General features: G+C 40.4%; 1 protein-coding gene across 3 annotated transcripts in view; it reads right to left on the minus strand.

The window, feature by feature from the left end:
- The window catches only part of NBAS (NBAS subunit of NRZ tethering complex), a 333,323-nt gene extending 318,529 nt beyond the window's left edge, over window positions 1-14,794 (minus strand). For 2 of the 3 annotated variants that reach the window (XM_058682572.1, XM_058682571.1), the window contains exons 1-6: window positions 14,610-14,793; window positions 12,246-12,300; window positions 9,969-10,005; window positions 7,182-7,259; window positions 6,780-6,827; window positions 1,764-1,807 (exon numbers count right to left, since the gene is read on the minus strand). In XM_058682572.1, the coding sequence (XP_058538555.1) occupies window positions 1,764-1,807; window positions 6,780-6,827; window positions 7,182-7,259; window positions 9,969-10,005; window positions 12,246-12,300; window positions 14,610-14,726 (379 nt within the window). In that variant the 5' untranslated portion in view covers window positions 14,727-14,793. Of the gene's footprint in view, window positions 1-1,763; window positions 1,808-6,779; window positions 6,828-7,181; window positions 7,260-9,968; window positions 10,006-12,245; window positions 12,301-14,609 lie in introns of all 3 variants that reach the window. The other variant, XM_058682573.1, reaches the window with a different exon arrangement.
- Window positions 14,795-15,315: the final 521 nt, after the last annotated feature.

The raw sequence follows: 15,315 nt of genomic DNA on the forward strand, positions 1-15,315 counted from the left end.
TGTGTCTCTTCCCCTCATGGACTACAAACCCTTAAATCCAGGTCGTCTAAGGCTTACTCCTCGCTTCACATGTAGCACCCAGGAAGAGTGTCTGGCACACAGTAGCAGCTTAATAAATATTTGTCAAAGAAGACAGAGAAGGAAAAAGGAGGAGAAAAGGAGGAGAAAAAGAAAAGAAGGAAAAAGGATTCCTGGCTTGGTACAGCTAATGGTATCATTGACAATCTAGGGAACAGAGCCAAAGAACAGATTATAAGAAGGAGAAATAAGTTGATATAAACAAATAGGCAATGTTACATTTGCTTTTAAGTTATAATATATACTATTTGTAAAGACAACTCTGTAAGAACTCTATTACTACCTTACCTACTAACACATGTGGAATTATAAAATTATTACAGCAATTCTGACATACTAACAGAATACTGCCATTCATATGAAAACTGAAAACATTTTCCAAACATATGTTCTTTAATTTTCAGAACCGATGTGCATGGCCAAAAATGGCAAAAATGAGAAGGAAACTCGCCCTGAGCCACTTACTGAGGGTGCATCTGACAAGGAGCTTAAGCATTTCCTTGGAGAAGTTGGGGAAAATCCTCGATATAACCAGTATTTTGTAGATTTCAAAACTATTCATGTCTTCCTTCTCCTAGCTTTCTTTCATTGTCGAGGATTTATTTTACCCTAATGTTACTTTAAGATAAAATATGTATACCATGTTCTTCCAACTAAATGAGAAAATGTAAGTGAAACCCTAAATACAGTGGCTGGCACAGAGTAAGGACACTATAAATATTTGTTGTCACCATCGCAACAACCACGATTACCATCGTTCTCATTCCTACAACTACTACACTAACTAACTAACCCAAGGTCAGACAGATGGAACTGCAGGTCAAGTAAAACATACATGGTAGTTGCATTTATCTCCTAATTTAGTGTCCTAATTCTTCTCTTCCTGTAAGGTTCCCTCTGCCTTTTCCTCCTGCTCCTGCAGAAAGAAACACGCCCCATGGCTACTCTTCTACGCATCCTTCAGGCTGATTTCCAAAGTCACTTTTTCTTAACAGTCTTGTCACACAGCCCCGGTTAAACTCTCACTCTGCTCTGTATTTTTCCTTCATCAGATTTGTCACAGTTTGTCATTCTATTTTGAGTGTCTATATACCTCATGAGGTAGGGGACAGTGACTTTTTGCTCATAATCATATCCCTAGTACCCCGCAAAATGGTTCATGTACATAAAGGATAGTAATTGGTGTTGAATACGTCACCAGAAGAATGAGTAAATTCCAACACTTCACTTATGCATTTTTTTGCATTGAATTCAAAATAAAAGACTAGAGGTGCCTGGCTGGTTCAGTCAGTACAGCATGTGACTCTTGGATCTCAAGGTCATGATTTCAAGACCCACACTGAATGTAGAGATTAAGATTTTTAAAAAGTCAAAAAAAAAAAAACAAAAAAAAAAAACAAAAAAAAAAAAAACAAAGATTAGGGACACAAATACTTTATCCCAAAACTGGCACAGACTTTTATTTTAAAAACAGCTTCAATTGCAAATCTCTTCAAAATGGTCCAAAATGGACTAAGCAAAACATTTTAAGACAGTAAGAGAAATCAGTTAAGATGTTTTAAAAGTATTTAATAAAGTCACAACAATCTTTGTTAATATTTAACATCTATTCTGACTTTTCAGAATTACTGTTAACTGTTGCAACTTTGAAACTTCCATCTTGTAAGTATTTTGGAAACTCTTACCTTGACATTTCCCAATAATGGATGTAAAATCATCTTTTGCGGACCTGCAAAATATGTGTAAAATTAAGCCAATAGTTTCACCATCACAACATATTTTGTCGCACTATGAAACCCCACAAAAATGATACAAGAGACAACTTGTCCGCACAACACCAAACCAGTCCTTCTCTCAGACATGGATTTGTGCTCAAGCAAGACCCTTTCGTTGGCGACATTTTCTCCCAACCTTATTTCACCAGAAATGGAGCTATACCTAGAATATGGCAATACAAGAATGAGATTAAGCGTGGTCTTTTAATACAATAGAGACATTGGCCCCCTCCCCAAACATTCTGATTCAGCAAATACGGAATGGGATCCAAGAAACAACGTTTTTTTTTAAAGCTCCACAGATTGATTTTGGTCACGAGCCATGGTCTGTATCATATTACAAAGTTTAAATCACTTAAGAAAAAAGATCAGGGCACCTGGCTGGCTCAGTCGGGTAAGCATCTGATTTCTGATTTCGGCTCAGGTCATGATTTCATGGTCGTGAGTTCGAGCTCCACATCAGGCTCTGTGCTGGCAGTGCAGCTTCGGATCCTCTGTCTCCCCCGTCTCCCCCTCTCTCTCTCTGCCCCTCCCCCACTCTCTCTCAAAAATAAACATTTTAAGAGAAAAAAAAAAAAGGTCTTGCTTTTAATAAATCAAATAGCTTTAATAAGTGACCATATTTGTTACCAGTGACCTATTTAAAATCTGTGATCTTGAAATATATGCCTAAGTAGTTTATTATATGTTCAAAAATGAAAAGTTGGTAAACCATCTAGAAAATAATTTCATAACAATTATCTAAAACCTTAACGTCTACTGTCATTTGATCCATTGCCTCAATTTCTATAATGAAGTTATCTCTAGGAAATAATTACAGATACACACAGATCTCAAGGAAATTCATGGAGCCTAATTTATGAAAGAGAAAAATGTACCCAGTATAAGATTAGATTTTGCCAACTGCACTCAATGAAATATTATGCAATTACTATATGTGACATGGAAAGATGCTCATAATTTTCAAAACTTATCAAGAGAAGACATATCAAGTAGAATGCAGAGTATTGTTAGACTAAGTATTACACACACACACACACACACACACACAGAAAAATTCCAAAGAACATACAACATTTGGCTGAACTGTAATTTGTAGTTCTTCTTTCTTGAATACTTAACTATTTTCTAATATTGGTAAAGTGACTAAGCATTACTTTTAAAACAAATTTTAAACACTAATATTTTTAGCTGTTTATTAAGATACTGTATTATGACAAAAGCCAATTATAAATATGTTAATAAACTTCCTCAAGAAATTGACTATTCAGCCTCCACACGGAAGACAGAAGAACATGGTCTTTGAAGTGAAGCTGACCTGATTTCAGCTCTATCTGGGTAACCTGGACAAAATATTTAATAGGAGTTTCATCTTCCTCTCAACAAAATGGGATGGGTAATATCACCTTCATTGCTTAGGGAAGGATTAAAGAAGACATTATGCATAAATTAGCACAAACTAGACCTAAGTCAGTGTTCATTTCTTTCATCCTTAATACAGATCATCACAAATAATAATTGCTCTTTCGCTGAGAAAGGTGAAGGAGAGAGACATAAATTTGGTTTTGTCAAAACTTCGCAAATGTATTCACTTAAGCAAATTTGGGGGCAGGTGCCTTTTTTTAGAAGAGTCCCTTATTTTAATGCTTTTTACTGGGTTCTGTGATGGTTCCTTATTCCCATATTTATAACAGCCCATAATCATAAGAAATTGTTACTTCGCTATTTAGGAAAAAAGGAAACACACATTAGCCACATAATACCTACTTACTGCCAAATTACAGATTAAAGTAGCAATTCACAACAAGTCACTTTTCATCCACGTGAGCCCCTCGCACAAGCAGGTTAGGTGTGCCAGATAAGAGCAAGTGACTGGGGCCACCTGCCGCTCACCACACACACACACACTCAGCAGCCCTAGTCCGATCTTACAAAAGGCAGGGCTCTCTCTAAACTAAAACTAACATGTGTTTCAGCTTTCCATCTTTTTCCCTGCCATTTGCTATTTATGACTGCTTCCAAGTAACGAATAAGGACCCCAGACACTAGAGTTATCACTCATAGTCTAATACAATCAACAGTATTTCCCAAACGCCAGCGGCCTACTCCTATCACGACGGCGCCAATCTTGCATCGGACGTGTTCTTCACACCGGAGTACAAAATACACGTGGAAGAGCAAGAACAAAGGTCTTAAGTATTCAGGTTCAGCCACCGTTCACAGGGTTTACTTTGAGGATCTACCCCACCCCTTTTTCTTTAATGATGACTCCACATCTTCGCTCAGACTCTCCTTTCAGGTCCCTACAAACTGTGTGTGTCTGTTAATTCAGCAGAAGGAACGGACTGCCAAGGCTGAGCAGTCAGCGGACTATACCCGGTGAGGCACTCCCCACGTCTGCTGCCTCTGTGCCACTCGCAAACACCTTACTTATTCAGCAAACATCAACTAAGCACCGATTATGTTCAAGGAAATATCCAGTGCTCGGGAAAACAGACAGGGCCTGCTTCCAAGACACACAGTGGCCTCGCAGACACCAGAGCCCATTCACACTGAATTTTGAGGAAAGGACAACCCTGGGGTTGTGCAAAGCAGCGGTGCTAACTAGACCAGGGGAAACCCACGTGTAAAAATACAAGCATACATGGCTAAACAACGTGACCAAAAGGTAGTATACATTCCTGGATAAGAGCAGGAAGACCAAAGCTGGGACAGCAGACTTCAAATCCTCAAGAAAGAAATTTAACCATTTGTGTCAGCTTCCTCATTTCTAAAATGGAGAAAAATAGCAAAAGCTACCTCACGGGGCTTCTGCAAGGATGAAATGAATTAACACCTGTGAAGTACTTGCAAGAGTGCCCAACGTCATTGGTGTTATCTTATCACAAAGTACAGTACTGTGTTGATTATTTCAGGAGCGTAAAGGGGAGGATCCATAGGGAGTATGTTCCTGAAAGGCTTCCTGGTGGAATTCGTGCTCTACCACGTAAGAGTCCTCAGATACACTGATGTGACCAAAAGCTTTTGCAAATTACAGACCAGATGACCAAGATTTCGATGAGCATCACTTCAGCTGCCTGGAAATCCTCCCTCAGCCCCCCATCTCGATCACCACCTACGTGAATGAATTCCTACAGCTGGATGTATGTACAAGTTTTATAAATACTTTACACTCTACCAATCCAGTAGCAAATCCTTTTATAAAAACAAATGATTTTTTTATTCCTTTCTTCAAAAATGTTATCACCAAGTTCTAGAGACCCCCGGTCAAACTCCTCTTCACTGGCCCAAATATCAATCCCATGCCCACACGCACATTCTGACCCTAACACCTAAAATCATTCCACGGATGTTCTCATTTCACGGGAGAAAGATGGAGGTTTTGACAACTAACTGCTGTTTTTGTACAGTCACACCACAAGTACACATCTCAGACAGATTTCACGTCACTACAGCACACGGAGAGCAAGTGCGAACCCATTTCTACCAGCAGTGCCAAGTTCAAAACTGTGCCAGCTTGACGCTCACTGATGCTGTGAAAAGAAGAAGGGTCTGTTTTTTAAAGCCATGCCAAATTAAACAATGCAGTTTTTTTTTAATGTTTCTTTCTGGGGGGGGGGAGGGAGGGAGGTGGCGAGAGGGGGAGGGGAAGGGAGAGAGAGGGAGGGGAGGGGGAGAGGGGAGGGGGAGAGGGGAGGGGGAGAGGGGAGGGGGAGAGGGGAGGGGGAGAGGGGAGGGGGAGAGGGGAGGGGGAGAGGGGAGGGGGAGAGTGCACGCACACGCGCAAGCAGGGGAGGGGGAGAGAGAGACAGACAGACAGAATCTGAAGTGGGCTGCAGGCCCTGAACTGTCAGCACAGAGCCCCACGTGGGGCTTGAACCCACAAACCATGAGATCATGACCTGAGCCGAGGTCTGGTGCTTAACCGACTGAGCCACCCAGGCGCCCCAAACAATGTAGTTTTGAAAGCCTGTCATTAGTGCCAATCCTCTCCATCCTGAGGATTTCAAGAGGGATCACAAAACAAAGCTTCCCCATCTGAAGTCAATGCCCCAATGGGGGCAAGCCCTCTGTTCACTCCCCAAAAAGGTGAGGGGTCCAGTTCTGTTTGAATAACTGGAAAAAGAAAGAAACTGCACAAAAAGCTAGCACCAGGGTGGGAACAACTGAATGCACGTTATACTATGTTTAATCAAAAATAATGAAGTATTGGTAAAAAGTTTTGACCAATATTCTAAAATTTTGATCTCCTTAAGTCAGGCCTTGCCTGCAGAAAGAAGTAGCCTCGAATTTTAGAAGTACAACACATTTAGTCTGCTAGTGCTAATTTCAAAAAAAAAAAAAAAAAAAATTAACTAGTTTTCCTGAGTTACTTTCTGTTGTTGCTACTTCTTTCACAACTGATATATTACTTAAGAATAAAGTACGTGAAAAGCTCAGCTTAGAGAAGACTTTCAGATGTGTACATAATACCGACGAATGTCTCAAAAGGACAGAGACTATCACTGGTCGCAAGTAATACGTACTGTTCGTCTTGCAGACTCACGTTCCACGTACAGCTTTAGGCCAACAGAGCAAGGCGGCCCCTACTTTTTCAATACCTTCTTGAGCATCTGTTTTAGTGGACTTAGCAGTGACCAGTCAACCAAGAGTGACTCCCAGAGTTCTGAAGATGTGCCTGGTCTACTGAAAAAGTACAACTGCCCAGGGGAGAAGACAGGGATCTGGGGAAGTAGACCATGTGACTCTAACAAAGCGTCCTTTGTCCTGTAATTGGCAGAAGTTGCCGTTTGACACCAACCCACAAAATTATGGGAGTTAAGAGCAAAAGCCCTTTAAATAAGCCCTTCAAAAAACTTAGTTCCCATAAATGAAGGAAAATTTTCTCAAGGGAAAATTCTGAATAGGAGTAATATTAACAATTACCTGATCTCCACACACTGATCTTGAACAGCAGCCAAAATTTTTCCATTGCTTTCATAGAGAGGGGGAAAAAAAAAAAATTACGTGAATATTTGTAGCTGTATTCAAAGATGAAATTATTCTAAGAAGTTAAAAATTATTTTTTATCTTTTTCACACCTTCAATTATCCAACTTTTGACCTCAAAATTAAACGAGCATAAAAGGTACCAAAGTGTGCACAAAGTGATTCAATACAGTGGAATTCATTGAAGAGACACAAATAATATGTAACAAATAATATGTAAAAGGAATTTATATACAATAAAAAACAAACAAGAATGCAAGACAAAAGGACCCCAATATCCATAACGAAACTGAAGTGCTAACCCCACTAAAGAAAACTGTATCAACTTTTAATACCTTACCTTGCAAGTACCAAATGCCAATGTATCTGTTTATTAACCAAGCGAACCAGTCCATCAGGGAGCAAAAAAGGCACAGGGCTGAAACAACACATTAAGTAACTTAAAATCTAATCAGAAAAAATACATATAAGTAGATAAATGTTATAAAAAGCATACAGATCTATACAACAAGAGAGTTTTTTTTTTTCCATTAAAATATAAAATTCGAATATGGGCAAACCTAAAACCCAAAGTTACTAATTGCTTATCTGAAACTTCTGACCAGGTACATAACTCTTTTTCCAGAAAAACATGGTGGTATATTCAAAAGTATAAATGTTACAAGCTTTCTAAGGAAAGGTTATGGAGGATGCCAGTAACATAGCAGAGGTGAGCTTGTAAGAAACCCTTCCTTCTATGCTTGCCTAGAAATTCTGACTCAACGGTAGCAAATTTCGTAAGAAAGAGAAATCTCCAAGCACTAGAAACGAAAAGGGAACTTAAAGTTAGAATTGGCTACAGGTATGAAATCAGGAGGGAACACCTGGGACAGGAAATGAGCCGCGGGGCACAGGGAGAACAGGAGTTGGAAGGGAGACTCCTGCGAAGGCCAGCACCCATCAGAGACTGCACTGAGTGACGGAAGAGCCTGAGCCTACCCAGGGCCCCGGGGGAGGGGGGAGGGTGTTCTAGAAGCTCATCTCAGTCTAGAATTTGGTCTGTGGGGGCATGGGAATGAACTCCCCTGTGAAAAAACAAAACCCCAAGCCTTTACTACATGCAAGATCAGACTGCAATGTCAAATTCACTCAAGTGGTGCAAGAGTAGCTAAGCGGAAACTCATACTAACATCATTCACAAAAGACAGGAGGGAAGGATCCACCATGGGTGCGTGAGCAGATACAACAAAGCAAGAGTGACACAGGAGGAAATCAAGACAATAGGTGGAAAAGAAGAATAAAGAAACAAGCTAGTGAAAGAAAAAAAAAAAAAGAACAAAACAAAAATTGTGTAAAATAGAAAACAAAACAAGTAGGCTAAAAAGATCTGTAATTAAAATATATCGGTGGGCGCATGGGTGGCTCAGTCTTTAAGCATCTGACTTCTGCTCAGGTCATGATCTCATGGTTTGTGAGTTCAAATCCCACATGGGATGAGCTCAAGCCACTTCTCTCTCGCTCTCCTCATTCTCTCTCTCTCTGCCCCTCACTCACTTGCGCCTTCTCTCAAAAAAAATTTTTAAAAAACAAGATAAAATGACAATACTTGTTTTAGATAAATAAATAAAATATGTCAGTAATGGGGCTCCTGGTGGCTTAGAACCCACTTGGGATCCTCTCTCTACCTGTCTCTCTGTCCCTCCTCCACTCACACACACTCTCTCGCTCTCTCTCAAAATAAACAAACTTTAAAACCAGTTAAAAATATATATATACATATGTATCAGTACTATATGTTCAGTGTACTTGCATTCATTTCTAAAACACAAAATATTTAATACCATGGTAGTTACAGAAATACCATAACAAAGATAGGAAACACGCATGTGAGTGATAGCATCAACAGATGGAAGAGAAGAATATCCATCCTCTCCAAGTGGGGGGGGGGGGGGGGGGGGGGGCACCTCAAGTTGTAACATTTTGCACAAAGAGAGAGAAGGCGATCTGGAGCAAACAACTGCCTAAATCACATGTAGGCATATGTGCCTACACAAGTAGATAATATAATAAACCTGTTATAACTTACAGTATCTATAATTCTGTTTGTAATATTTCATACTTAAAAGAGAAAAAAAAACTTTAAAAGAAAAAGCCACTTGAAACAAATATTGGCCCCAAAACCTTTAGTTTTAATTACCATAAACTGAAAGAGCAAAACTGAACTTTTTTCAGTTAACTTCACGTTACTTATGAAAGTAACAAAACATATCCTCCGGAAGATTAGACAATCGCTTCAAGGTGCACTGGCCTATGCTGGGTATTTTCTGCCCACACTTCCCAAAGACGTTCAGGACTAGCAAGCTAGATCACCCAGTGAGCTCAGGAAAAAATAGCCTACTTCTAAATTCCTCTCCCATCCTTGCCCCTCCCTCCACTCTCATCTCTTTACCCTATCATACTCCACACCCCCTAAAAAACAAGATTAAATTTACACACACACACACACAAAGCATAAAAACATCAGAGCTAATCCTAGAGAAGAGCTAAAGGTCTCTATTATCTCTGGAGCATTTAAGATTAAATGTCCTTAAGGAAAAAAAAAAAAATCTGTGTTAAATAAATCTATAAAACAATCCCTATATACCTATCTAAGAGCAGAACTGTATCATTTGTCAGAATGATCATTTGTTTCTTTTAAGGCTGAAAATTTGCACCATTCCTAAAACATCCTTAACACTAAAAAGAACGAAAAAGTCCCCAAGAACAGAAACATAAAGGACCCCCTGCCCCCCCATGCACAGCAACTGAATACTGATCACAAGAGTTGTTGATCCAGTAAAAAGCAAAATTGTTCTTAAAAAGATCCCCAAGCTACAGACACATCATGTGGGCATTCAGGATAAGGCTGAGAATACTCAGAGAAAGCAGAAGTCATCCTGAGATATTCTTAATAAGGACCAAGGAACAAAAATTACCCTAAGTCAACTGAGTCACCTTGTCACTATATCAAATGTTTGAGAAGGTCTATTTTATTCACCAGAACGTCAGCATCTGTATCACAAGCTGGGATTCAATTCTGAAAACTCAAATCATAAATAAGATAATATTTGTATTTGACATTCATACTATTCTCTGAAGCGACACTCACCTGTACCAGATGTATTGGCGTAAAAATAATAAATGATCTGTAATAAAAATAGCAAAACCAAATATGAATCAGCTATTCTTTAGGAATCACTTTCAAAACAGCTTCATCGACAATAAACCTAAAACATACTGCTGAGTCATTACAAAATATGTAGAACAAAATTCTTAAAATAAGGGAATATAATCTAATACGCACTGTAACTTTTATAAGATCATGTACTTTTTTATATTAAGGCCCAAGTTTTTGTTCCTCAAAACTTTGAAGGATTTTCTAACAGTATAAAAAAGTAAAGGTGGTCTGAGATGTAAATTTCACCTAACAGGCTTTAATAAAACCATACAGTAGAAGTCACAGTAACCACCCTTTAAAACCAAAATATTTGTACAAAAATTAAGATACTATTATATTTTGTAGCAAAGATTTTAAAAAATAATACCTAAAATGCAGAAGTCAAGCAGACACAAATCTTTAACACACTGAAAATAAAGGGACACCTCACTTAAGTCAAGTCAGGAGCCCAGAAGGGAGAGCAGTACCACTTGACATGAACTACAAGAAGAAGCATCAGACCTCAACAGAAGAGTCATCAACAAGAAAATATCCCCAACATAAAGGACCCCCTAAAGGGCCTGTTACAGGCCCCAACAAGGAAGAGATGTACTGTCACATCGCCAATAAGAAATCGACTACCTCTGCAATTCGGGCAATGAGAAACCATCATCACCCAGAACGCTTTTCTCCAATGGCTTTTTAGTTCAAAACAACTCCTCACAACTTCTTCCTCCTCCAGAAAATAACGTTCCCCTCCTCTGTTGAACTTGGCTGTAGTTTTGCTGTAACTTGCATGTCCTGAATTGCAATTCTGTTATTCCTGAATAAACCCATTTTTACTGGTAAAATAACTGACAGTTTTATTTTTAAGGTTAACTATCCTATTGACAAATAATGTTTTATATGATCCTATCAAAATGTGTATGTGTGGCAGCACCTGAGTCGCTCAGTCAGTTGAGTGTCCGACTCTGGATTTCGGCTCAGGTCATGATCTCACAGTTTGTGAGATCGAGCCCCACATCAGGCTCTGTGCAGACACTGTGGAATCTGTTTGGGCTTCCCTCTCTCTCGCTCTGTCTGTCTGTCTCTCTCTCTCTCTCTCTCTCTCTCTCTCTCTGTCTCTCCACTGCTTACACACAACCCCTTTCTCAAAATAAATAAGCATTAAAAAAATTAAAAAAAAAAAATAAAACGTGTACGTGTGTGTGAACATGTAGATGTGTATCAATGAAAAAAGATCTGAAGGGCAACAGGTTTTCTCTGGGTGGTAATATGAGAAATTGTTCATTCAAGTTTGTGGTTTTCCATATTCTCTAAATTTCTCTAAATGAATTTTATCACCTGGGTACATTTTCTAAATTTTCAAAATTTCAAAACATTAGTCACAATGAAAACTGAAAATGCTAGCGCTTGTATCAGAAAATAATCTTTATCAGGAGATAAAATAGTTAATTTCAAGTACTCGACTCCTTTGAAACTGAATCTTCTCTGTGTAAGTAGCTCAAATTCACCAGCGTTATGAGGATGAGCTTTGGAGGCAGAAAGACATGCAGTTAAATTCCAAATGAATAATCCTGGGCAAGTTTCCTCATCTAAAAACACGAAGTCATAACAGTACCTACCTTGCTGGTCTGGTAAAGGACTGTATCAATAAATGTACATAAAGTCCCCATAGCACCAGCTTAGCAACAAGTGCTGAAGACTTGCTCTGATACCGTGAGCTCGTATGTATATATAAACTCTGTCAGCAGTTACATGAATGCTCTGGTTGATAAAATATTTAATCTGAAGAACTCTGGCCAGATGTAGCAGAAATATCGTGTAAACCACTTAAAACAGCTGGTCATTGTCTTTTCACTTTCAATGTCTAGACTCTCTGGGACCCATACTGGATTTGATTTTCTTCATTTCTTCTAGAATACATTCATAAGGGTTAAAGTTGAGCCATATTTTAGCTCTCAACTGCATTAAAAATGTGTGTATGCACACATATATCGGCATATACACCTATATACCCATATATCATACGTAATTAATATGCATACATATAAAAAATTAAATTCAGGTAACATGTATGCTATTCACTTTTATCAGGCTTTCCGTTATAAGTCTAAAGAACATTTTTAAAACTCCTAAAGTTTCAAAAACAATAAAGTTACAAATGAAATGGGAAAAAAATGATCTGCTCTTATCGTTATATAGAGAAAAATAAATAAGCTACATTACCTCTAATTGCTTTGGTGATGATAAAGGATACACCATGTTTTCGGTTGCCTCTAGACTGCGATTGGAAAGAAAAATGTATTACGTTTGAGAATTTTCTTGTGATACTTACACAACATGTAAAATTATATTCTTTTGCTAATGCTCAGTACAGGGTACAGCTACCAGTATTTAAAAACTACTATTCAGAGACAAAAGAAGGAAAAGCAGGACTGAAAACAGTGGGAGCAAAACTGAGCACAGTGGAGTTATAGGCATTTGTCAGCACAAACTTTGCTAGGGAATACAAAGATTCAAGACGGAAAGTCAAATACCAAACATCACGTAATTAATTTCTCTTTAACATTTATACATTTTTGAAAGACAGAGACAGAGCATGAGTGGGGGAAGGGCAGAGAGCTAGGGAAACACAGAATCTGAAGCAGGCTCCAGGCTCTGACTAGTCAGCACAGAGCCCGATGAAGGGCTCAAACTCAGACTGCAAGATCATGACCTGAGCTGAAGTCGGACCTTTAACCAACTGAGCCACCCAAGTGCCCCTCAAACACCAAACATCAAAACACCAGCCCAAGACCATACTAGTTGCCAGTCCAGCACGGGCTATTTGGGTGGGTTACAGTGGCCTAAGTTTTGCTTGGAAAAGTGGTCATACGGATTAATAAACTCGTATCTTGGAGGCAAGCTTATTATTTGTTGCAGGCCCACAGAGGAAATCCCACTAACACACAGATATACAATTGCCGTATTAAATAGTTCCTTAAGTATAGACTAAACCGAGTAGGGTAAACACTAGCAGAAGCAACAAATAATGAATAAAACGCACTCATGTACTGTTAAGGAAGGAGCAGTAAGGGCAGACAGATAGGTCTTAAAAGCACAGAAAAATGATTCCATTCCACAAACATGAACCGATTATCCGCTTTGCAGTTAAGACACAATTTGGTCCCGGGGAGGGTTATAAAGATCAATCAGATGCAACTGCCCTTCCAAGAGCTTGAAGTTAGACAGCTGAAACCAATAGAACCAAAAAAAAAAAAAAAAAAAAAAAAGTGCTCAGAGGTTTCAATGGAAGCTGATACTGTGCTTCTTTTTTTAATCAATTTAAAATGTTAAGCATTCTGAAACATTCCTGTAATTAACCAGTGGGTGCTAGGCAGTGAAAACCAGTATTTGTTCAACCAATAGCAGCAGCAACAACATCCTAGCTGCAGGACCTACAATATTCACTTTGTTCAAGACAAACATCAACTAAGTAAATACTGTACTCGAAAAACAGTAGTATGTATGCAGCTCTCTGCCAGCCTAAAAAATACATTATTCAAGACAAGCAGAAACTGCAAGAGGAAAGGAGGTTAAAGAAAAACTACAAACTTTATAGGAAAATGAGTAGTTTCTCCAGTAAAGAAACACCCAGGAAAGATGTGAAAAAAGAATTCATATGGTGGGGCTGCCTGATTTTAATAAAAGTCCTTTTGGCCCTTGCTGCATCCTCTGAGTCGAAAGCAATGACTGGCACAAGTTAGGCACTCAAAAAATGTGTTGAATAAATGTGGGTTCCTGGCCCCTACTATTCACCTTGCGCTGAGAGGCCCCTCTCTACGGAATGACTGCAGACCCTAAGGTCCAGTGCAGGTTACCAACCTCTAGAACCCCTTCTTTAGCAGGAAACCTAACTGCGGATCAGCACCTCCTCACTTTTCCCTCTGGCAGCATTCTGTTCACACCATCAGCACAGCGCAATTACGCTAAGTGATGAAAAATGTTTACTGGACTGGCCCCAGTCTAGACTGCAGGCACCACAAAAGTTACTCACCTTCCTACGCCCAGCGCCCAACACAGTATTTGGGACACGGACGGACATACAAGCACACTAAATGCTTCTTTACTGAAGTACACAAGAATGGGCGCAATTCAGCCCCAAGGAGGAGTAAAGGTTTCAGTGGCGGCCCTCCAGCTGCTGAGATGACTGTAGGGTCCTGGAAAGTTCTCCCGCTGCAGATGAGGCTCAGCCCTGGTCAGCTCTTGCCTCGCCTTCCTGAAAGGACCACCCAGAGTCCAGACAGCGGAAGGACCCTGGAGTCCCAACGCTGTGCCTCCCCTCCAAATACAATGAAACTGAGACCCAGAGCCCACGGTTCTATCCCGACAACAGAATTGGGAGCCCAGGAGGGATCTCAGGTACCCCTGCTTTAGGGGAACCAGACCCCAGCTAGCCCGCGGTGCCGTTGCCAAGGCGACGGTACAAGCGGCGGAACCTTGCTCCCCCTCCCACCCAGCTCCACTCCCCTACGTGGCTCTAGTTTACGTGGCTCTGCCCGGACAGCGTCCGCGCCATGCTGGCCGCAGCTCTGGAGGGGCCTGGTTCACCTGCACTTCTGTCTCCGAGGGCCACTCGGTGTTGACCAACAAGTCATAGAGAATCGTCTCCTCCTCAGCCTCCGCGGTGCCTGGATTCACCGCCGGCGCTGACTCGGAGGCCGCCATGTTCGCGGGGCAACCGAGCCACCGGGCCAGGGCCACTACGGCATCCCGCCAAGGACAAGCTTCCTGCACCGCGGCTGCTTAAGACTCCCTGGGAGGGGTGGAGTTAGCTGGGCGTGGAGCTGGGCGTGGAAAGGAAGTGCTAGATTAACCCTTTAATGAATAGGAAGGACGGTGACTTTGGCTTGTCTGGAGTACGATTTAGGTCCTGGTCCCGGTGCACTGCTTCTTTATTAATCTGCGTCAGATGGGCCAAGTCTGAGCCCCTCGTATCCAGCCAGCTTCTATAAAACAAAAATGGTGAGAGTATCTTCCTAAGATGCTAACATTCATTTGTGTATTTGTTGGCAAATGCATAGAAAGAGTGCAAACTGTTTTTTTTTAATAAACACCAAAAATGATGCAACTCGGTAGATACTAAGCCAATGATTGCTGTCAGACGAATAATGCTATAGGAGCTCAGAAAAGGCAACAAAGTTCAGAGAGTCTGGAGCGGCTTCCCGGAGGAAGTGGAGCTTGTCCTGGGTCTTTAATATTAGACAGAATTAAGAAGGTTTGGGGAGAGCGTCTCAAGCAAGCGGAAATGGGATGG

The sequence above is a fragment of the Neofelis nebulosa genome, chromosome 9 (assembly GCF_028018385.1).
Source record: "Neofelis nebulosa isolate mNeoNeb1 chromosome 9, mNeoNeb1.pri, whole genome shotgun sequence".
NCBI lineage: Eukaryota > Metazoa > Chordata > Mammalia > Carnivora > Felidae > Neofelis > Neofelis nebulosa.